General features: G+C 40.5%; 1 protein-coding gene and 1 long non-coding RNA gene across 2 annotated transcripts in view; one reads left to right on the top strand and one right to left on the bottom strand.

The window, feature by feature from the left end:
• The window catches only part of LOC138979956 (cornifelin homolog B-like), an 11,551-nt gene extending 7,817 nt beyond the window's left edge, over positions 1-3,734 (top strand). Inside the window, exons 4-5 of the mRNA XM_070352724.1 lie at positions 845-984; positions 1,572-3,734. Coding sequence (XP_070208825.1) covers positions 845-984; positions 1,572-1,676 — 245 coding nt within the window. The 3' untranslated portion in view covers positions 1,677-3,734. The remainder of the gene's footprint in view (positions 1-844; positions 985-1,571) is intronic.
• Positions 1-24,920, bottom strand: part of LOC138979973 (uncharacterized) — a 326,270-nt gene extending 301,350 nt beyond the window's left edge. Inside the window, exon 1 of the long non-coding RNA XR_011460194.1 lies at positions 22,245-24,920. This is a non-coding gene — a long non-coding RNA (uncharacterized lncRNA). The remainder of the gene's footprint in view (positions 1-22,244) is intronic.
• Positions 24,921-25,302: the final 382 nt, after the last annotated feature.

Raw genomic sequence — 25,302 nt, 5'->3', positions numbered from 1 at the left:
AGCTGCCGTTATGCGCCAAACATGGCCCAGCTCATCCGACTTCGGCGTGAATTTATATCGGAGTGGTCCTTCTCCTCGACTGGTGGCTTTACGGGGCTGTCGAGTCCAGTCCACCCGGCTATTTGGCCATAGCTGGCTGGTTTGTTTATCTGAGGTGACCTTCCCCAGGGCTAGAGCTTATAATGCGGCTCTTGATCGCATGGTGCTCCCGTAATTGGACACCTGGGGTATTTCTTGAGAGTAACAGTGCCACCTGTTACCCTGCCCCATACTGTTGGAAGCACCGCCATTTGGTCCGCGACTGCTTATTCGTCCTGGCAAGCCTGGCTTATCTCGCAGCTAACCTCCATATCTGAAGGCCACCCCACTAACCGCCACCTGTGGACGCACCTGGTTGGGGGTGGTCGCCCCTACTTTTCCAGGATCACTCAACTTTCATGAAAAGTCGGATATTACGTCATCAAAGACATTTATCGGGGGAACAAAATCGTCTGGGGATATCATACCCAGGAACTATCATGTGAAATTTCATGAAGATCGGTCCAGTAGTTTTCTCTGAAGCGGTTTTCACAATAGACACACACACACACACACACACACACACACACACACACACACACACACACACACACACACACACACACACACACACACACACACACACACACTCATACATTCATACATACATACACACACCACGACCCTCATCTCGATTCCCCGTCTATGTTAAAACATTTTGTCAAATCTTGACTAAAATGTGAAAAAGAGAAAAAAAGATGGTGGGCCAAACAGTTTTCACGAGAAAGACTCCAACTTGGGTGTTGTTTTCTTTGTGTGCCAACAGGTCTGCTCGGCACGATATGTCCAATCATTCTGGGCATGCGGGTGGCAGGGGACTTAGGAGAATCAGCCTGCGTTCCCTGCTGTGTTCCTGGAGCGTCCATCGTCATGAGGACCAAAATCCGCACCCAGCACAACATCCAGGTATTGAATTGAATTGAGTTGAACTGTACTTTACAAGGATTAAGATTAAAGGCTATGCCTTTTCTTACAATCTGTCTAGAGAGAGACGAGAGAGAGAGAGAGAGAGAGAGAGAGAGAGAGAGAGAGAGAGAGAGAGAGAGAGAGAAAGATAGGAGAGATAGAGATATGAGAGAGAGAGAGAGAGAGAGATAGAGATATGAGAGAGAGAGATAGGGGAGAGAGTTACAGACAGACAGAGAGAGAGAGAGCGTGAGAGAAATAGGAGAGATAGGAGAGAGAAAGACTGATAGACAGAAAGGAGAGAGAGATGTAGAGAGAAAGAGAGAGATAGGAGAGATAGAGAGAAAGATAGGAGAGATAGAGATATGAGAGCGAGAGATAGGAGAGAGAGATACAGAGAGAAAAAGAAAGATAGGAGAGAGAGAGAGCGAGAGAGAGAGAGAGAGAGAGAGAGAGCGAGAGAGAGAGAGAGAGAGAGCGAGAGAGAGAAAGACACACACACTCACTCACACACACGCCATCCCCACCCACTGCCCCCCCCCCCCCCCGAAAACACACCACCACGAGCACTGTGTTGTGTGTTGCAGGGAAGCATCATGGATGACTGTCTGATGACGTGGTGCTGCCCTCATTGCATCATGTGTCAGATGGCACGCGAAATGGATTACATCAAAAGAGTGGGATCGCAGTAAATCTAACACGGCACTTCAACAACCTGGGATTTGCGTCTGAAGAGCAGGCTCGCCGTGAATTCAACATGACACCAATTTATTTTCATGATAAACACACGAAAAGCAGGCTAGCAGTGAATTCAACATGACACCAATTCATTTTCATGATAAACACACGAAAAGCAGGCTAGCCGTGAATTCAACATGACAGCAACTCATTTTCATGATAAACACACGAAAAGCAGGCTAGCAGTGAATTCAACATGACAGCAATTTATTTTCACCATAAACACACGAAAAGCAGACTTGCAGTGAATTCAACATGACAGCAATTTATTTTCATGATAAACACACGAAAAGCAGGATCGCAGTAAATCTAATATGGCGCCTCATCAACTGGGAATTTGCGTCTGAAAAGTAGGCTCTCAGTGAATTCAACATGATGGACACTCGAAGATCAGTATCGCAGTTAATAAAATGGACATGGTGCCACCTAACTTTGGGATAAGCATAAGAAGTAGAGGAGCGCTCTTATGCAACAATATTGGTCATAATTTTATGACCGTGGTTGCTAAACGGAAGAAGAAGAAGAAGAATTCAAGATGGCGCTTTTATTACATTGACTAGCTTTAACATTTTGGGTCACTACGTATCCAGAATGATTGCACCTTTTACGTCGATAACGTTGTCATTACGCGCCAACAATGCATCCTTTCCCAAACTATAATGAAATAAATGACATTAAATCTAGTTTTTCTCAACCAAATTTTTGTTCTCGTTATAAATCAAAGCAAATCATTCTGCCATTCTGCTACTCAAACCACGCACATATATTCTGAATCAGAGGGAATAGAATGTATCTGAATGGTAGACATTGGTCAACGTAAATACCAAACGTTGTTTAAGACTGGCTGCCGATTTTATTTAAGACACATAAGGATTGTCGCCGATGAATTACCCGAAATTTAGGATCCTGTCTTCGTGTGTGTTATGATCCACTGTCAGTATTTAGGATCCTGTCTGCGTGTGTGTTATAATCCACTGTCAGTATTTAGGATCCTGTCTACGTGTGTGTTATGATCCACTGTCAGTATTTAGGATCCTGTCTACGTGTATGTTATAATCCACTGTCAGTATTTAGGATCCTGTCTACGTGTGTGTTATGATCCACTGTCAGTATTTAGGATCCTGTCTACGTGTGTGTTATGATCCACTGTCAGTATTTGGGATCCTGTCTACGTGTGTGTTATGATCCACTGTCAGTATTTAGGATCCTGTCTACGTGTGGGTTATGATCCACTGTCAGTATTTAGGATCCTGTCTACGTGTGGGTTATGATCCACTGTCAGTATTTAGGATCCTGTCTACGTGTGTGTTATGATCCACTGTCAGTATTTACGATCCTGTCTACGTGTGTGTTATGATCCACTGTCAGTATTTAGGATCCTGTCTACGTGTGTGTTATAATCCACTGTCAGTATTTAGGATCCTGTCTACGTGTGGGTTATGATCCACTGTCAGTATTTACGATCCTGTCTACGTGTGTGTTATGATCCACTGTCAGTATTTAGGATCCTGTCTACGTGTGTGTTATAATCCACTGTCAGTATTTAGGATCCTGTCTACGTGTGTGTTATGATCCACTGTCAGTATTTAGGATCCTGTCTACGTGTGTGTTATAATCCACAGTCAGTATTTAGGATCCTGTCTGCGTGTGTGTTATGATCCACTGTCAGTATTTAGGATCCTGTCTGCGTGTGTGTTATAATCCACTGTCAGTATTTAGGATCCTGTCTACGTGTGTGTTATGATCCACTGTCAGTATTTAGGATCCTGTCTACGTGTGTGTTATGATCCACTGTCAGTATTTGGGATCCTGTCTACGTGTGTGTTATAATCCACTGTCAGTATTTAGGATCCTGTCTAAGTGTGTGTTATGATCCACTGTCAGTATTTAGGATCCTGTCTACGTGTGTGTTATGATCCACTGTCAGTATTTGGGATCCTGTCTACGTGTGTGTTAGTCTCTGTTTTTGTGTGATCACAGGGTGTGTTGTGCAATACATACTGTGTACGTAATTCGTGTCATCTTTTCTTTGAGTGCTTCGTTGCGAGTGTGTGTGTGTGTGTGTGTGTGTGTGTGTGTGTGTGTGTGTATGTGTGTGTGTGTGTGTGTGTGCGTGTGTACGTGTGTGTGTGTGTGTGTGTGTGTGTGTGTGTGTGTGTGTGTGTGTGTGCCAGTGTGTAGGGGCGGGAGTTACCGGACCCCCCCGCCCCAAAATTAATAAAGAGAAAAAAAAGGAAAAATAGAAAAACGATAAAGAAAGAAACGTAAAAATAAAGAAAAAACAAGAGGCGAAGCCATCAAGGCTCACGTAAGAAATCGACAAACAGTAACACAAACTCAATCACTCCGTCACACACACACACACACAGACACACACAGACACACACAGACACACACAGACACACACAGACACACACACACACACACACACACACACACACACACACACACACACACACACAGAAAGAGCATAGGTGAAACTGTGCAAGAAAGCGAGACACTAGATCTAGATCTGTCTGTCTGCATGTAGCCTACTTACAGGGACACGACTGCCAACTAGTCTCGGCCCGCTCAAAATAATAATGACCGAGACTTTCAGTACTTCCTTCGCGTGACGTCTAACCCTCTTACGTCATAATGTGACGTCAATGTAATGTGACGTCTTCAAATGTTAAAGTTTCTACCACAGACATACACACGCACGCACGCACGCACATACGCACGCACGCACGCACGCACAGACAGACAAAGTTACGATCGCATAGGCTACACTTACGTGAGCCAATAATAGCTCAGATTGCACCCGATTGCTCAGTACCTGCACGGTGGCCTAGTGGTATGGCGTCCGCCCCGTGATCAGGAGGTCGTGGGTTCGAACCCCGGCCAGGTCATTGTTACGAACATGATTTTGATTAATTGGATGCTAGGGTTGACAGCCTAAACACCCACGGATTTTTGTCTTGTCACGTTGCACGTGAAGTTTTTGTGAATCCACCCCAACTGGTGGACGGGTAAGCTGTCACGGTCACTTTTACCTGAATTGTCACAGAGGACGGATGGAAGTTATATAGAGTGAATGACTTGCTGAAGTGAGGTAAATATTCTTTGATGTTGTGAAACCGATGTAGTTAGAGTATCGAATCATTAATAGTGTTTATGTAAACTGGCCACCTTCATACATATGAAAATAACATTGCCAGTTTACACGCCAGAGACTTAATATTGTCCTGGTCTTTGTACGTCAGACAAAAGGGAGGAACCGAAAGGAACGAGTCCAGCAAACCCCAAACGAGACAGTCTCCTTCGGTAGCGGAGAGCATGACCGTGAGAGAGAGAGAGTAGGGACAAAGAACAATTATCAAAGGGAAAACCAAAGTTACCTTATTTCGACGAAAAACACGATGATTTTGAGAGTTATTTATACCGCTTTGAGAAGCATGCCATTTCAATGGGGTGGCCAAAATCAGACTGGGTCTCCACCTTAATTTCTCTGTTAAAAGGCAAGTCTTTGACCTACTATCAAGAGCTCTCACTGGAACAGTCCCAATCGTATGACGCGTTGAGTAAGCACTTGCTTAAAGCCATATGTACTCGATGACTATACACGCTAATTGCTTTACCAACAGCTGGAGACATGCTAAATTAAGTTCCCTGCAAAATATTGTGGTCTAGGACCCCTTCAATGTTGAGATATGTTAATTTTCATTTTGATCTGGATCGTCCTATTTATAGATTTGCCAACAGAGGTAGCGTTGACGCAAGGGAAATAACTCCGCGTCTTTGTTTACATCCAAAGTTTTTGAGACTCTAAAACAAGCTGTAATGCATGTATATGGTCCGCGCATGGCGACATATCGTCATTACATGGTCTTATGGTGCGTTTGACATCGATTATGGGCAAACTACACTTTGTAAACACGGGAGCGCGTACATATGCCTTTAAGCGGTTCAGATGTACCGAAGAAGGGTTTCGTTCGCATTTCAGATCAGCTAAGCCAGAACAATCAGAAGATATGGCTACTTTTTTCAGCAGATTGAGACGATATTTTCTTCGTTGGGCTGAGTTAGCAGGAGTAGGCACAGATTTCGAGAAACTGGTTGATTTACTGCTGAGGGAACAAATTATGTCCTCTTGTTCCACTCAACTTGTCACATTCCTAAGAGAGTCAAAGTTTACCTCCGCGGAAGCAATGATCGAAGCAGCAGATTGTTATCGAGAAGCACACCCTACGCAGTCCATGGCAGCTAAAGGAAACCCCGAGCCTTTTCTCAGCAATCTGAGTTTTGGTAGCCAGTCGGCGAACACGGGCGAATTTTCGGGCTCAGGACGGGGTAATGTCTCTACACGCAGATCTGGCCCAGGGTTTAATCACCGGGGAAATCGAGGGAACCCAAATTATAACTCCGAGGAGAGTTTGGTCAGGGGGCACCACATACAGGCCGGGGGCGTGGCTGTTACACATGCGATGACACCTCACACTACCAAAGGGACTGCCCATCAACACATAGCACGGAAGACTCGTTCAAACCCCATTTTACAAATGTGAGTGTCCCTGTAGCGGTAGACACAATGGTAGGGATGTCAGCTTCCGACAATCTACCAAATACTATTCAGACTTGTAACGGCACAGTTAACGGAGCTGACGTTGTTGTCATGTTGGAGTCTGGTTGCACCACTGTGGGTGTCCGCAGAAGTCTTGTTTCAGACGACCAATTAACGGGTGAAACTCAGTCATGTAGACAGTTTGACGGAACGATTGTTCATCTACCTATGGCAACTGTTGACTACAAACGCATTGACTACAAACTGTCCACCCTCTGCTTTAACTTCTTTTCTGGCTCGTCTCCTGCTTACTTCTCTGAACTTCTCACCGTCTATTCTCCAGCAAGACAACTCCGTGCCTCTTCTGACTGTCGCATCCTTACCATTCCACACACCAAAACCAAAACATACGGACAACGCACTTTTACTTTCTGCGCACCCACACAATGGAATTCTCTCCCCTTTCACATCCGCCACTCTCAGTCACCCCAAGCATTCAAACGAGCACTTAAAACGCACCTCTTCAAGAAATACAACCCCTGATTTTGTTTTCTCAGTCCATCAGTAGGCTACATGTAGTGTATTTGTTGTTTTAGTGATAATGTATATAAACATCTAGGACTGTTTTCAGCATTGTTGATAACATGTTCTGTTTGATTAAGGGTATTCTGCTGGTATTTCCTTGTTTTTTACTACCTATTTTATTCATGTTTTTATTACTTAGTTAGTGGAAGAATCTTTTGTAATGTATGTTTGATGGTGTATGCTTTTAATTAAGCGTTGTTGACTATGAATGTAGATGTAAATGCTTGTATAACTGTGTTTTAATTTTAAATGTGTCAAGCGCAAAGAGCATAATTGTAAAGTTATGATGTTGCGCTATATAAATGCTCGTTTATTATTATTATTATTATTATTATTATTATTATTATTATTATTATTATTTAAGTTATTGAGACATCCCAGTGCACTAAGGGATTTATAGAGCAAATCGAGAAAATTCATTATTGAACGAAGCGCATAGCGCTGAGTTCAATAATTATTTTCGAGATTTGCTCTATAAATCCCTTAGTGCACTGGGATTGTTTCAATAACGATATTGTCAGTACCGCCATAGAAAAAAGAAGATTCCAAGCGCACATTTTGCAACGCGCATTTGAATAGGCATAACTGTGTGGTCAGGTCGTGTACAGTAAAGATCTACTTTTGTGTGGGGTGTCTCAAGTGTGTCGTGCTTTCGTCACACGCATTTTAATTTCTGTTGGTAAATTCCAGTGTAGCGTTAATCTGAACAGTGATGATCTTTCAGAGAGACCTCATTTGAACTCGGAGAAAGGGCTGTGCTCTTCATTATTTGCGATTCGAAACCTCCAGTCGAGCTTCGACGGATTGACTGTGCGGAGTGACTCCCCTTGAATTGACTCGAAGCCGCGGGACTCGACGGTTCGCACATTTTCAAAACAAATGTGGCATATTTCCGTGTTGTATCTTCACTCATCGGGGAGTCTGATACTAAATATGAACGGTAAGAATGCTCTGAACCCTACACGTATTATATCCCCATCGTTTTTTCGTTCACATTTGCCCAACATGTTTATTTGCTGAGCGGGGTTTATGTCGTCTGCTAGGGCAATCAAACGACTGCATGCAGTCTGCACTGACTGAGTCTGCACGCACGAGGCACGCTGGTAATAAGTCTTATAATGGTAAGAACGTTCTGAACCCTACACGTTTTCGATTACGATTGTTCTTGCCTTGAAATAATAATTCGGAAACCATTCATTTACTGAACTGATGCAGTCGTATTTCAGTGCAGTCAGTGCGGCTACGTATGACAGAGTCGATCGAGTCAGTCTTCCAAACTGGTCTAGCTGGTACGTTATCGGAATAACACTTGTGTTTTCTGCTAGCGGGTGGGAATTTTATATTAACTCATCATTTGGTAATGTGGATGATAAGCTACATGCCACTAACACGATGAGAAGAATCTATGCAAGTCCGCGAGAATTAGATGAAACACAGCGGCTTGTATTTTTAGATCAGTGGCAGCCGCACTGTGGCACAGGCACATGCAATCTGTCAGAAAAAAACCCACTTCTGCTTTAATTGAGAAGCAGGGAATTTATAGTCATTTGGTATTGTGGAAAATATAAGCTACATGTCAGTAATTAATTCTGAGGATGAGAGCACAGTCTTGCTTAGGTAAAGGGCGTAAGAATACGCTCTGTGGAAAAGTTAGCGCACTCCAAGAGTGCGCTAACAGTTTTAGCGCATCGCCATTAGCCAATCAACTGGTTCACATCAGTCATGTGACACCAGTACTTACTGACAATTATTATTATTATTAACTGTCAGCTTGGATTGTCCCTATTTCGCGGGGAAAGTCACAGTATGCGTCATCGAAAACCCTGCCTGCGATGTCATACTCGGCCGTATTCCAGGAAGCAAGTATAGAAATGGCCATTGGACAACGCCCTTACGCAAAATACGTTGCTGTTTTTGCTGTGGTGACATTGCCCACATACTATCAGGGGCGGATCAGTTGCTTTGTAAGGGGGGGTGCACTTTGAATGGAAAGTGAATGTGATGGGCGCGAAGCGCCCGAATTTGCTAGGGGGGTCCGGGGGCATGCTCCCCCGGAAAAAAATTTTGGCTCAAAGAAGCAAAATGGTGCCATCTGGTGCCATTTGAACTTATAAATGGTCATAGAATCAGCTTTCCAAATTTTTTATTTTTTTTTGCTGGAGGGGGGGTGCACGTGCACCCTGTGCACCCCCGCCCTCGTCCGCCCCTGGCTATCTACTTGTCCTGTTTATAAAACAATGCTGGACATCGTTAAAACATTTAGTGAGGACAAGAAGAAAGAAGACGAAAAGAAGAAAGAACAGGAAGAGAATAAGAACAAGTCGCGTAAGGCGAAATTACTACATTTAGTCAAGCTGTGGAACTGACAGAATGAAACTGAACGCACTGCATTTTTGTCAAAATGACCGTAGTCCGCCGCTTGTGCAAAACGGAGTGAAACTGACGAGCCTGTTCAGCGCGGTAGTGGTTTCGCTGTGCTGCATAGCACGCTTTTCTGTACCTCTCTTCGTTTTAACTTTCTGAGCGTGTTTTTAATCCAAACATACCATATCTATATGTTTATGGAATCAGGAACCGACAAGGACTAAGATGAAATTGTTTTTAAATCGATTTCGAAAATTTAATTTTGATCATAATTTTTATATTTTTAATTTTCAGAGCTTGTTTTTAATCCAAATATAACATATTTATGTTTTTGGAATCAGAAAATGATGAAGAATAAGATGAACGTAAATTTGGATCGTTTTATAATTTTTTTTTTTTTTTACAATTTTCAGAAGTCATTAATTAATTTTTAAACCTCCAAGCTGAAATACAATACTGAAGTCCGGCTTTTGTCGAAGATTGCTTGGCCAAAATGTCAATCAATTTGATTGAAAAATGAGGGTGTGACATTGTCGCCTCAACTTTTACAAAAAGCCGGATATGACGTCATCAAAGACATTTATCGAAAAAATGAAAAAAACATCCGGGGATATCATTCCCAGGAACTCTCATGTCAAATTTCATAAAGATCGGTCCAGTAGTTTAGTCTGAATCGCTCTACACACACACACACACAGACACACACACAGACACACGCACATACACCACGACCCTCGTTTCGATTCCCCCTCGATGTTAAAATATTTAGTCAAAACTTGACTAAATATAAAAAAAAGAGGAACGAAAGAGACGAGAAGAAGAGAACAAAGAGAAACGAAGGATAGAAGAGGAACGGAAGATACAGGTGGGAAAGAAGAGATTTACAGAATTGATGTATAGACGAGACAGACGATTCATTTTACCTATCTAGATCATATATTTGAAACGGTTTGAGCAGAAGGTTATTGAACGATGATTCCTGTGTCGGGTGGCATTTCAGTTCTCATGTTGCGGTCACTTTCTATATTTTTCTCGTGCATTTTCTGATAAGGAGTATTCATTGTCTTGACCAGTATTGTCATTGTTCAGCATCGTATTTGATGGTATTTCCTAGATGTGACTAGGCATGTGAGTTTGTATTGGGTACGCATTATAGTATAATAACAAGTGACTGCTGGGGAAGTAGTGTACAGGGTTATTTTGCGTACAAGGCTGGTTTGGAGGCCTTTATTGTGAGCTTTATAGGACTAAGTCTGCTTCTATAATGACTCGAAAACCTGTTGATGGGAATTGTGTCGCTAATTCAATGCAGGGTGCATAATTATGAGGAGGACTTGAGAGGTATTATCCCATGAGAAGGAATTGTAACAGGTATGAATGGATGTATTGCTGATCTGACATGAAAGTCGATTTTGGCCCCCCGCGGGTTAGGGGGAAGAATTGACCCGATGCTCCCCAGCATGTCGTTAGAGGCGACTAACGGATTCTGTTTCTCCTTTTACCCTTGTTAAGTGTTTCTTGTATAGAATATAGTCAATGTTTGTAAAGATTTTAGTCAAGCAGTATGTAAGAAATGTTAAGTCCTTTGTACTGGAAACTTGCATTCTCCCAGTAAGGTAATATATTGTACTACGTTGCAAGCCCCTGGAGCAATTTTTTGATTAGTGCTTTTGTGAACAAGAAACAGAGATTGGGTGGCCGAGTGGTAACGCACTTGCGCTCGGAAGCGAGAGGTTGCGTGTTCAGGCCTGGGTCAGGCCGCAATTTTCTCCCCCTTTTCCTAACCTAGGTGGTGGGTTCAAGTGCTAGTCTTTCGGATGAGACGAAAAACCGAGGTCCCTTCGTGTACACTACATTGGGGTGTGCACGTTAAAGATCCCACGATTGACAAAAGGGTCTTTCCTGGCAAAATTGTATAGGCATAGATAAAAATGTCCATCAAATACCCGTGGGACTTGGAATTAAGTAAAAAAATTCCATCTCACACGGCATTAAGTCTCAGGAAACATGAATACACGCATGCAGGAAAAAAAAATATGGGTAGCGCCGTATATTGTATGGCAGCTCGCTTTCCCCAGGGAGAAAGCAGCCCGAATTTCCATGAGGGTAACCTCACTGGACTATAAATCTTATCCAATCCAATCCAATCCAATTCAATTAACAAGTGGCTCTATCCCATCTCCCCCCCTTTCCCCGTCGCAATATAGGCTAACCTTCGTGGTTGAAAACGACGTTAAACACCAAATAAAGAAAGAAAGTCGATTTTGGATGTTCTGAATTAGTCAACGACGTATTTTGATTCCAGTTTTGAATTTTTTTTAATTATCTTTGTGATTTTGTGACTGTAACAAAGGATCATTTGCACACTGGATACCGGAACATTGTTAAAGGTCCAGACCATGCTGTTTTAGCGTCAAAAACGCTTCGAATCGTGTTCCTGCGCGACCGAACACTTCCCGATGTTTGCAGTTAGTTAGAAAACCACTTTCTTACCGTCTTCAACAATGTTTGGTTTACTTCGGAATCTTGTAAGGCCGTAATCCGACGAATTTTGTGACCGAAGCGACGGATTTCTTCTCCAAAACGACCCGCCATTGTGCTGCGTGATCTTCGCGAGACTGGCTTATGAATAAATTATCCGTGACGTCAGTCACACAGTGTAAAGATGCCGTTTACCAACATGGCAACAAGCGTGACTGCAGACGAAATTGAACCGTACATGTTCGAACTACCAGTTTCTCTCCTCGAATCAAGCATGAAAGATGAGGAGCGGAGGCCACTTCCAGCAGTAGTGAAAAGACAGTGACGATGAAAATTGCGACTCTGTTTGTCTCAGCGATCAAAGGTAAACACGCCCGCTCTCTGTGCTGAACTTATCGTCTGCTTTCGAGTCTGTGCTATGTTTTCACTCTCGCCTTGTCAACGCACTCGCGAATAAGTGGGATATTGTTTAAGTGTTCATGCATTGCATTCACGAGTAAAAGAACAACAGCTCATCGCAGTTTTAACTGTTCTTGATTATTTCAGAGACTGGTGTCAGAGTGGCCACTGTACCTGTTGTATTGTGTGGGAGGGGCAGATTTGAGAGAGAGAGGAAGCTAGCCTGAGGTACATTGTAGAATGAAAACTTGCAGGGGAGCAAGAATGCATCACCAGCCACGAAGGTGTACATGTATACAACTTTTTTTGAGGTGCCTGTATTTGTTTGATTTTTAAATGTATGTATTTGTTGTTGTTTTTAAAGGCTATCAAGAAAACTGTTGTCATTTAAATGTGACACTCAGTCAAATATAGTTTCACACACACACAAGATTAACTCACTTGCATGCCCACAGAAGAAGTTTGCTCTTCACATTGTTCTGTTGTTGTTGTTTTTATAATGTAATCATTGTAACATCAACACTCAGTAATAACCAATATTACAACACAATCACTTTTTCATCAGAACTCACTCACATACTACATGTATTAAACCCTGGTTTATGGACACTTGCATTTGTACTTTGCATGGGAAAGCAGCCTGAATTTCAGGTGAACTTTAATAAAAGAAGATTTATATGTATATTGCTCTAGATGCATGTTTTAATAAATAATAATGACATTCAGGAAAGTAAAAGGACTGTTGAAGTTTGCTGTTGTAAAATGTCTGATGATTAGGGTTTTGTTGCACATTTAGTCAACTGGTCTAGCTGTAGCAGTCAAAGTCTGGGCACTGTTGCATTGTAGTCTTGCTGTGTATGCAGAGCTTTGTTGTAGCTGCCATAGGCCAGTGTTGCCATAGGCCAGTGTTAGGATCACCACCCCCTCAAACAGCTCGTTCAGTTAACCTGATGCCTGTTTTAGACAGAAAAAAAAGTTACCACAATCAGCAGAACTTTCACTGGAGAATGGGCATAATTCTTTCATACTTTTCTTTCTCATAGCTTTTTTTGGTTTTTATAATCTCTTCATTACACAAAATAACATCCATCTTAAGACCTATTTTGAGCCTTAATTTAAGTTGACTAGTAATGATATTAATCATAATGTATTTATTTTTATAATGTACAAACTAGAGTATGTATGTGGATATGTGTGTGATGGTGCTGGTATGGATATGTGTGGTTTGGGTTATGTGTGTACTGATGTGTACATTTTATGTGTTTTGTATGTTTTGCGAGTGCGATTTTATGTGATGTTATTCTGTACACCAGCCAAAACAAAATGTCTGGTATATTAGATAATAAACGCACCTTTAAATTTATTAGCGACTACACCCCGTCACCCTCCAGTCCCCCTCCCCCCCATTACACCCTACACTTTTAACATTGTATAAAAAATCATGTCCCAATATAGGTCCCTAGTTACCTGGGAGGACGTTACTTGTATTAATTATAATTACTGTATTACAGAACCTGATCTGAAAAAAAGGACAACAGCAAATTATTCATGCAAGCTTGCTGTATTAACGATTTCTTTATCCATTTAATACAACACTGAATTAAAAGATAACAACTATAACAACGTGTGTGTGTTTGTGTGAATGTCTATGTGTATATGGACGGACACTGATTAAACCTGAGACTCATCGATTACCCAGGTGAGTGTAAAAGAGGGAGAGAGAGAGGGAACTTTAAGGTGGGTGCATGGGGACGGACATGTAGTAACAGATATATGTTTTAATCTGTAATCTTAACACATGTGCTTAAAATTAGGAACAGATGCCATTCCACTACAAATACTGTCAGTCTGACAAAAACGCCCAGTGACACTGAACCCCTATCCCTTACAGAACACATTCAGTATACATGTACTCACTTCCTTTCGTCTGCGTTTAGTGAAAGCAGATCGTTCTGATGACATTGGTATCCGGTTTCTGACCTCCTGTGAGTGGTCAACAATTGTCGGAACTGGAACTGCGTCAGGCAACAGCTGTTTTGTGTGTGCCAGGTTTTCTTGCCGGCTTAACTGCGTTCACATTGGAAGAAAGTGTCGCAAAACACAGCACATCGTGTTGGCCGTTTCCAGTTAATCAGTCTTGCTGCAGAAGTTGTAAGCCCATCGGAAAAAGGTGACAACTGATGCCTGAACCTTTTTTCTATACTTCATAGCTATCAGCAGCCGTGCGCATTCCTTCGGCGTGTTGTTGATGCTCGATGAAGGCAAACGCCCACTTGAGCCTAAGCGGCTGTACACGAAATGACGTCACAGCCGGTTCTCGTCTACTGGCGGCCATTTCGAAGTCTCGTTTAGCAGACGAATTTGGCGGAACGTTTTTAATTAAATCACAATGATAAAGCTACGAATCGGTGAATTTCTTTACATTTTTGGAATCTTTAGGTGCATTTCTCTAACCTTCAGTCATCGGTTAGTGGTTCTAATAACCTTTAAAACAGCGTGGTCTGGTCCTTTAATATATCAATAATGTGTTTGATACAAAAAAATACTACACTTCGTATAATATTTTTTTCCCGGGGGAAAGGGGTGATGTTACGAACATGATTTTGATTAATTGGGTATAATATAATGTCAAGTGCAAGAAAAAAACCATTTTCTCTCTTATTTACGATAAAGTTGTTTAGTGGTACATTATGATCGAAAACGTGACCACAACTTGTGATAAAGTTCACGTGTGCGTCTGCAAGCAAAAGGACGGGGGCTCACTACTGCATAACCAAGAAAAAGCATACCTTATCAAACCACAGTGCAAAGCATAAACCAATAATACAATTTGAAGAAATCCATAGAATTACCAGAAAACAAACCTTCGCACCAAACTGTTTCGACAGTGATCCATTGACCGAACCGCATCTCTCGCTGAGGACAGTCTCTCGCTGTGTGATACGACCAGTCTCAAGTTGTTGCCGAGTCTAAAATGTATCTTTATAAACCTCTCAGTAAGAGTAACAAGAGATAACCGTAAGTTCTTTGATATTGCACACACACACATACACACAAACACACACACACACACACCGTGCACACGCACACTTACATGCACACGCACACACACACCGTGCACACACACACTTACATGCACGCATGCATACATACGCACACACACACACACACACACACACACACACACACACAAACACACACACACACACACACACACATACATGGGTTTCTACCAGCATGTAAAAGTTGCTAAGTTGCGCCCGAATTCTGATTTTTAGTGGAATTCTTAATCGGTACGCAACCTTTAAGTCAGGTCGATGTTAGGTACTTGTAGTAATAATAATAAATAATAAATGAGCATTTTTATTGGGCAACATCATAACTTTACAATTATGCTCTTTGTATTCTTCTTCCGTGACGGTTACGTGACCACAAGAAATCTTTGATCCAAAAAATGTGCCAGATAGCCTGGTGGAAGCCCTTAAATGGCATAGACAGTTTGAATGAAATGACACTGGAATGAATGTTTTGGTTGGGGTACGAACATTGGTTCAATACTTTTTGTGTCGAGTTTAGTGTCATACCAAAGTGGTTGAACCCATACTGATGACTATTTATCAAACGGAATGCCTATCATCTTGCACATTGCGCAGTGACACGCGCGCACACGCACACACACACACACACACGCACGGATGCACGCACACATTCACATGCGTACGCACACGTGTGTGTGTGTGTGTGTGTGTTTGTATGTGTGTGTATGTATGTGTGTGTGTGTGTGTGTGTGTGTGTGTGTGTGTGTGTGTGTGTGTGTGTGTGTTTGTTTGTATGTCTAACTCATGATTAACTCATTGTCTCCCAGGTACGGATATATCCGTACCCACTCATATGGCTCTATCTGACCAGGTTCGGATATATCCGCTCAGACTGTTAGCTTCAGTCGCTTCCTGTAACGTCCATCTAACACTTACATTTCAGCGTGTTGATACACAGTTACTACACAGTTACTACAATTCTGAGTGACCTGCTGCAGCACAGCTGGTCTCGGCCAAAATAAACTTGGTCAACATAGGTGGGGTAGAAAGTGTTAAAGTCAGAGGACTTACGTTTAAAAAAAAAATTGATTATAATTGACCGCACAACAGGGAAAATTTGACAAAAGATGCGCCTTTGTTTTTAATGTGATATACGACAAAAATCTCATTTTTAGCAAATTTGGACTTAATGCTTTTTGGCAGTACACGGAAGAATTGCTCGTGCACAAAAAGCGATGTTGCATTATAAAGAGTGGCAACATCTGCCGCTTCCCAACTTACACACAATGAGCAAACACACACACACACACACATACACACCCAATGTGTCTGTCGGCGTGTGTAAGTGTTTGTTTGATTGATTGACTTGTAATTGTGTGTGTGAATTTATGTGTGTGTGTGCGTGCGTCCGTGTTAGTGTTTGTGTAAGTGTTTGTTTGAGTTAGATTGTGTGCGAGCGTGCTTCTCAAGATGACAGATTTATGAAAGTACCGGCAGAGCTAACAGGAGGACTCTTCAGCTTTGTTCAGGTCAAAATCTCATCAGTTCATCTGTTCTTACCGCTGTTTAGAAGATGCAGAAAATAAACAATCTATTAATATTTTAAAACGGCCTTGTCCTCGCGCGCACAAACACACAAACAAACACCCACTCACACACACACACACACACACACACACACACACACACACACACACACACACACACACACACACTCGTACAAACAGGCAACCACTCAGACACATTTATATGTTACAAGATTCAAGCTTTCAAACTTGATAGAAAAACCTTAGATAAAATTGTTTTCTTTATTTTTCTGAAAATAAATACTTTGATATAAAAGAAGAGTTCAAGTTAGTAAAACGAAACATTAGCATTTATAATGACCACTGATGAAGCAGTTTGAACGTTTATTTCACCATTATTAGCATATAGGAAACATAATAATGCCAGCTCTCTAAATGTGTACAACAAATGCACAACAAGAGTACAGTCGGAATTGGTTATAACGTAACCGGTTATAACGTACATCGGTTATAAAGTACATTTTATTTTTTTCCCGGCCAGCGCTGTTCTTATTTTTCACTAAATTTGAATCGGTTATAACGTAACCGGCTATAACGTAGATCGATAATAGCGTATACATTTGTTGTTCCCACGCCAGAAAAAGATCCGGTTAGAACGTATTCAGACATCATAATAAAGCGGCACTTCCGAGTTATAGGCTATTTTCTAAAAGTGGTCAAAATCTAGGATTTTGTTGTTGTTGCTGAAATGCATTCCCTAGACACTAACTTATTGAGTAATTGTTAAATTTTAGTCGGAGAATACCCTTAAACGTGTTTAATGTTGAATGCTAACCAATCGATTGATTATCAAACTCTAAACAAATTACAAGGCCATTTTCTCGAAATTGTCTTTTCCGGGTTTTTTACTGTAAAAAGACGTAGCTTCTACAATGATGTGCTCTACAAAGACTGATTACAAGATTATTACGTGGTAACTTGAATATTATTGTAAACGTGATACACAGTAAAGGTACACTTTCTAGAAATAATCGTATTTTCTTTCACTATTATTTGAACGATTCATGAGCGACTTTTATGATTTATCCCTCAAATTAGAGGGTTTGTTTGAAATAAGTTTTTTTTTTATTGACACCTCGTTTTAGTTTACAAATTTCGAAAAACTTCTTTAATTAAACATGTTTTTACGAAAATAAAAAGACGTACATGTTGCAACTCCGTTTCTTACCTGGATTCTCTCTCCCCCCCCCCCTCTCTCCCCCCCCCTCCCCCGCTATCTGTCTTTCTCTCTCTCATGTCCGATTATGACAGTACCCTCTAATGAAAAGTTCAATGATAGGACGAATATGACGTATGCAACAGAAAACAACACTTATTTGACCACAATTTACCATATGAACGTTAAAAAGGGAGAAACGTATTATAACGGTTATAACGTATTGTTTCCTCTTATCTACGTTATAACCCATCTAACCGATTATATCGTAGACCGGTTATAACGTATACAAAACAGTTTCCCCTGAGTTACGTTATAACCGATTCAGACTGTAATTTGGAGTTATGTGGAACCAATATGCGCTCTGTCTCATGTTATTAAAATAATATAACTCTGCCTCATTTGATCGAGGTAATATTGCTCTGCCTCATTCGATTAAGATAATATGCGCTCGGTCTCATTTTATTAAAATAATATAACTCTGCCTCATCATATTGAGATACTATTGCTCTGCCTCATTCGATTAAGATTATATCGTTCTGCCTCGTCTGATTAAGGTAATAACGCTCTGCCTCGTCTGATTAAGGTAATAACCCTCTGCCTCGTCTGATTAAGGTAATAACGCTCTGCCTCGTCTGATTAAGGTAATAACGCTCTGCCTCGTCTGATTAAGGTAATAACGCTCTGCCTCGTCTGATTAAGGTAATAACGCTCTGCCTCGTTTGATTAAGAGGATGAAAGTGACTTGTTCATATCAACGCTTGTTGTTCTCTCAGGCCCCTTTGTTTTTCACATCTTCAAATAGCGCTTCACCCCCTTTGATAACGAGAGAACCAGCATCGATAAAAAAACAAAACACGTTTAAACATTCGCCAACAACAGGCTGAGCGTAAAATCTAAGCCGTTAACGGCTTTTTCTTCCTTAAAATCTTACATTTTCTTCTGCCACTAAAAGAGAGGGCGCCACACGAAGTAGAAGTTTTATTAGTTTTAAAAAAACGTTTTGTTCCGTACTTCTTCGAAATGATGTTTCATCTAACCAAGCATTCGATTCAAAGAAATTTCATCTTTAACTTTTTTTCAAAGCCTGTGTGGCCTTTTGACTATATGTCCAGTACAAATCACGCCCGCCTTGATTGGTATTATTTTTTTTCCACATCAGTACTCCCTCATTTAAAGGTTGAATAACATAATTATGTGTTGTAAGCCAATCATAATAGCAGACGCAATTGCTACCATAGTTCTTTACACAGTTTCTTTGCAGTCATATTTCAGGCGTCCTTGAAAGCTGTGTATATCTATTGTATATCTACCGCTGGGTCATCAGCCGGACTATACCCTCCTCTTTGATTCCCTCTCTTGGCTGATACTTTTAACAATATTGCTTAGACTAGTGTACTACTGGTAGGTATACTTAATATGTGGCTGCTATGTATACAGCATTTACTACTAATAGGACGACGACGACAGTTAGAATATAAGACGATGAACATTACTACAAGAGCAACTACCACCAGCAAAACTGATACCTTCCCACTACTCACGAGGCAGGTCACTCAATATACACTGCATACATATTTGAAGAGTAAAGAAAGTGTGCGTACAGTAACTGCGAAAACACACTTAAAGGAAAAATGCATAGTAGATTTATCTGACATATATACAAGTCAAGAATCAAGATAGGAGTCGATCAGTTTTCATTATTTGAATGTACAATTTGTTTTAATGCCATGGTTTTCATCAGGTGTTACACACTGGAGGAATCTTTTTCTCATGCCCTACTCACGTTCGATTTAACCTTGTCCTTGGCTTTACTTGGTGGTCTGTTTTCTTTCTTTTTTCATTTCTTATTTCTGGTTTTGCTATAGCGGGCAATGACTTTGTTTGCATGGAAGAAAACATCATGATTATAATCAAAATCAAATAATATTTGTCATCAAGTGCTTGTGTCACTTGACCAATAAAAGAATTCATTGAATACAGTGATCTACCTGTCTCTGTAGTTTTGTTTTTGTGTCCCGACTTTCGGTTTTAGTGTATTCTGTACATCTTTTAGTTTGTAATCAAATGTAGCGAATCATCCTCACATTACCTGAAGCTGCTAAATGGTGATAGTGCATCTAAACTTTAAATATTACCAAATACAACATTTACCTTTCAACAAAATTAACCATCAATACTTCTAAACGAAGACAATACCACCATAATTCATTAGAATATGAACAATATATACGAAAATAAGTAAACTGTTTCAAAACCATTTCTAAATAAGAATCGTTTTGATTAACATCACTGCCTGAAACTTTATTTTTCAGAACTCTATTAACCTAATCTATGTTCCGACTGAAAATTCCCAATATTTAAAAATAACATAAATCTAAAAAGAACTACTGGCCTTGTTGTAACACAACTGTCTTTAACAAACATTCAAACCATATAAATACCATACACATTTGCACAAAACGTCATCAAATTAATCAACATACTTTAGTTCAATTATAGAAGACACAAGAAGATAACACAAAATCAAAACACATCACAACGCAAGAAGTACAAGGCAAGTGTATCAATTCATGCACTATCCCATTAAACTAGTATACTGTCGATTCAATAATAATAATAATAATTAAAATAAAAAATTTCAATTCCACAAGGTAAGGATGTTACCATACACACACAATCTTTTGAAAAATCAACCAACCGATCGAACATCTTTGACTTTCACAGAACTAAAACGCATGATCTTTTTTTTTACATACAGTATTCGATTTTTGCAAACTTTTAATTAATTTGTATCTATGAACTACATTGACGCTGCGATGGAGTGAGTACAGCAGGAAGAAATGATTGTTGGTGTGATTTGGGAGAACAGGTGGGTCGTTTTTCCCATGTTTCCAGCTTCATGTGTAATACGGATTTCTTGTTTGGGAAGGAAGCTGTTGAGGCGTATGTTGCGAAAATGTACGCAAAGTTATTCAGATCGATACAAATAACGAGTTCTTCCATCAAAGCAGTCATATGTCGCTTATGAAAACCGTCGGGCACCTATGGTCAAGTTATGTAATGCGGCGAATGCCTATGGGTTGACGGAAGCCGAAGTGTAATTACGTCAAAAGTTTCGCTGTCAATTGACGTCATTTTGATTGTCGTCAGGAGGTTCTCGTGTACCTTGAAGGAGTTTCCTTCAAAACATATTATTGGCTCACGTAAGTGTAGCCTATGCGATCGTAACTTTGTCTGTCTGTGCGTGCGTGCGTGCGTGCGTGCGTCTGTGCGTGTGTATGTCTGTGGTAGAAACTCTAACATTTGAAGACGTCACATTACATCGACGTCACATTATGACGTAAGAGGGTTAGACGTCACGCGAAGGAAGTACTGAAAGTCTCGGTCATTATTATTTTGAGCGCGCCGAGACTAGTTGGCAGTCGTGTCCTTGTAAGTAGGCTACATGCAGACAGACAGATCTAGATCTAGTGTCTCGCTTTCTTGCATAGTTTCACCTATGCTCTTTCTGTGTGTGTGTGTGTGTGTGTGTGTGTGTGTGTGTGTGTGTGTGTGTGTGTGTGTGTGTGTGTGTGTGTGTGTGTGTGTGACGGAGTGATTGAGTTTGTGTTACTGTTTGTCGATTTCTTACGTGAGCCTTGATGGCTTCGCCTCTTGTTTTATTTTTGATGTTATTGATAGATTACTTTGTTCATTATTATTGAGAACGTAAGGAGTTAGGTAATAAATGAAGCTATCTAGGTATGAACTTCAATGATTACCATTCTCGTGTCGAGAATCGCGGAAAGACAAGGCTTACGATTGGTTTTAGACTAGGTTGGTTGGCAACGAGAAGGAAAGTTTCGGTTAGTAGCCAAAAAGTCTGCGCACACCGAACGGAGGAATAACGCTCGGCTGAAAGCAACAGCAAGTAACTGTCAGTTCCAAGAGATAGTTGAATTGCGTGCGCGTTTGCAAAGAAGAACCATACGCTGTGTTGCCATCGCCACTTCAAATTAGATCCAGTAGTCAAGGCAAGTGCACGTGAGGACGAAGTCAGATGAGCTGGAAGAAAGAAGTGGAACCACGGAGAAGCAGCGACAGCACCGGTCAACGCCTGGGGACAACGGTCGTCGTCGGAGGCGAGCGGAGGAGGCTAGAGATCCGCAGCGGGATACCCTGTCAGTGACGGGATGGCTGGGGAGGTATCTGCTATCTGCACTGTGGGACGTTAGCTGTTGCGGTTGGGAAAAACGACCCACCTGTTCTCCCAAATCACACCAACAATCATTTCTTCCTGCTGTACTCACTCCATCGCAGCGTCAATGTAGTTCATAGATACAAATTAATTAAAAGTTTGCAAAAATCGAATACTGTACCAAAATAACAGCTAAACCAGTGAGGTAGCAGAACTTTCAAATATATCACATTGAGGACACCATCTATACATAACAGTTCATTGTTAAATTTTCTCCCCCAATGCCTCCATTAAAATAGTTTGTCTCACTACATATTATATATTTTGCCAGGCTTTTACATCCCTGCAGTTTGACACATAACAAAAATCAACACCCAGGCTGATTCCTGTACACGCACCAAGGCCGTTGATTTGTGTAAGGCCCCCCCCCCAAAAAAAAGTCTGTTTACGGTATCCCGACCGACCCTATGTTTTTCGCGCGACCCTAGACTTTTTTGGGGCATTTGGGGGAAAAAAAAAGTTTTTTGGCAAAATAACTTAAAGATATGTTTAAAAAAAAGTAAAAAATAAAAAAAATCCTGACCTACCGACCCTATTTTTTCCCCCTATGTTTCCGTAAACAGACTATTTTCTTTTGGCCTAATGTGTCCAAGTGGAGAGATCCTCTCATTCCAGTCATGTAGTCAGATCTGCGACGGTGAATCGAATCGAGTAAACGGGAAGGACTGTGCCTTTCATCATGTTGGTCACCAAAACCCACAGAATTGGTTCTCATTTTGATTTAAAGGGTTAACTAGGTAGTTTTTGTACAGATTGTGACCCCTCATACATTATACGCAGTCACATTTTATTACATTAGACGAATACAATTCGACCTGGGTAACTGTAATAATAATTATAATAATGAGGATATTTCAATGGCGCAAATCCTAATAAATAAGTTATTACACAATTCAAAAAAATATATATACATAAACATTGACAGAAACTAATACAATTGATAAAGTTTTCAATGTATATTCATGAATTTAATACAAAGCACACACGTAAAAATAGTTTTTGTACATAAATAGCTCAGCCACTATCGCTGATAACACACATACACATGACACACACACAGACACACACTCACCCATACCACCAGATGAAATGCATGAGCACATACATATTACAAAAATTGGATAAGTTTTCTTAAAAACAATGAAGAATGAACAGATTGGTTTCCAGTTGGGTCTTACAGGAAGTGAAAGAGGGAGCATGTCGGATGGGAGCGGGGAGGGAATTCCAGGTCACAGCAGCAAAGAATGAGAAACAGCGATGATACAGTTATGTGCCTTTAACTATCTGAGAATATGTCGCCATCTAAAGATTTACTAGGTGCGTTCGAGAGCAGACTCTAAAACTAGGGTAATATGAGTCTAACGTTCTGAAATCACCAACATGCTAGAGCCTAAAAACACATGTATATGTACACAAATTTCATCATTTCAGGGAATTAATGTTTCACAGTTACCAAGGCGATTTATTATTAAAATGAACATGTTTTATTATAAAAATTCTCTCTCCCCCTCTCTCTCTCTTTCTCTCTTTCTTTCTCTCTCTCTCTCTCTAATATAATAATACATTGCTAATACGAAATCAACATGTTACCGAAGTTGATAGCCATAAAGTCTTGGGAATAACTATTGACAATAACCTGTCTTGGTCAAAACATGCAGATACACTTTGTAAAAACACATCCAAAAAAATATTTCAGTTATCAAAAATCAAACTTTAGACCTTCGCACATATTCAGTCAGCTATTGACTATGCTTCCACAGCGTGGGACTCTGCAAGTGCAAATTCTTTTAAACACTTGGGCAGTTTACATAGACGAGCTGTTAAATTAATTATTTTAAAAAATACATCTCTTTCCATGACTGATTATAAACGATTGCAAATTCTTCCTATCAAAGATAGATTTGCATATAACAAAGGTGTGATGATGTACCGAATTATGTCAGGGAATGCACCTACACTCATTGCCTCAAATTGCCTATAAATCATTACAGAAAATGTAACACATTAATTACCCCAACTCCAAGAATTGACCTGTACAAGTCGAGTCTATCATATTCTGGAGCAATTATGTGGAACGCCATTCCAAATATGATTAAATTACGAATTCATGAAACATCTTTCAAGGAATATTACATGATGTCACACGCTTTCCTTCTTTGCCACTACTAAAGCAAACGTGTGCAAGATTGTATGTTACACGCTTTGGAGCATGTGCAAGAACGGATTCAAACTCGAAATCGTCCCTCCAAAAACCCCAAAATGCACACACGACTTTTATTTCTCCTGCTGTTATCGTTTCTTCTCTTTACAAATTCTTCAACGCTGAGAATACTGAAAACGGCATCCCAGACGACAGTACTGTTTCCATACGCGAATTTAGCTGCCCTTGGAAAGTGGCTCGCTCAGGAGGCCTGTTAGTCTGAATCTAGAAGGACAGAGTTATGAACATAGATTCATGACAAAGATCCCGGAAAGAACAAACATTTCGCGGATGCAGACACAGAAAGACGTCATGAAGATTGCAATGCTTCAAAAGATACAGACTGTGAGATGACTGTGACGTCATTCACATATACCGAGACGTCATTTATAGTTGTTCGGTCACTTTCGTCAAAAAGTAGATCTCTCCACAATGGCTGCTCCTGTGTTTATAGGTTTATCAAGCGTGAGTACGCAAAATGTGTTTGTTCTCTCCTCTGTTGAAGCTGTGAGACATAATCGCCATTACGAGCTAGTCGTGTGACAGAGAGTTTTCTTGCACACTCGACTGCTGCTGTTTCACTCCGGCTAAAGCCGTCGTGAAACATCTACAGTCTCGTACAAAACTTATAAGAAATATTATCAAGCAGCTGGCAAAATATACCTGTACTCTCTGATTATATTGAAAAACATGATTATATATAATACATGAAGGATTTTTTTAAATATTTTTTTTATACAAACATATATTTCTCTGTTATATATAATTTTCAAGCATTGCTAAAGAATCCTAATGCATCTTAAAATGTCTTATTGGTTGCTTGACATGTTAATTATGGTAAGTATGTCATTTGTACTATAGTTAAACTTATCTTTTATTTCTTCTTGTTTGTTACCCCTCAATGGGCGAGGGCCGGATGTAAAAAAGCATGTATACATTGCTTATTCTGTCACCCTCGTAAAATAAATTTCAATTAAAAAAAAAAATC

Source organism: Littorina saxatilis, linkage group LG11 (assembly GCF_037325665.1).
Source record: "Littorina saxatilis isolate snail1 linkage group LG11, US_GU_Lsax_2.0, whole genome shotgun sequence".
NCBI classification, from domain to species: Eukaryota; Metazoa; Mollusca; class Gastropoda; order Littorinimorpha; family Littorinidae; genus Littorina; species Littorina saxatilis.
The sequence above is the reverse complement of the archived record's forward strand: the minus strand, read 5'-3'. Positions and strand labels throughout refer to the sequence as shown.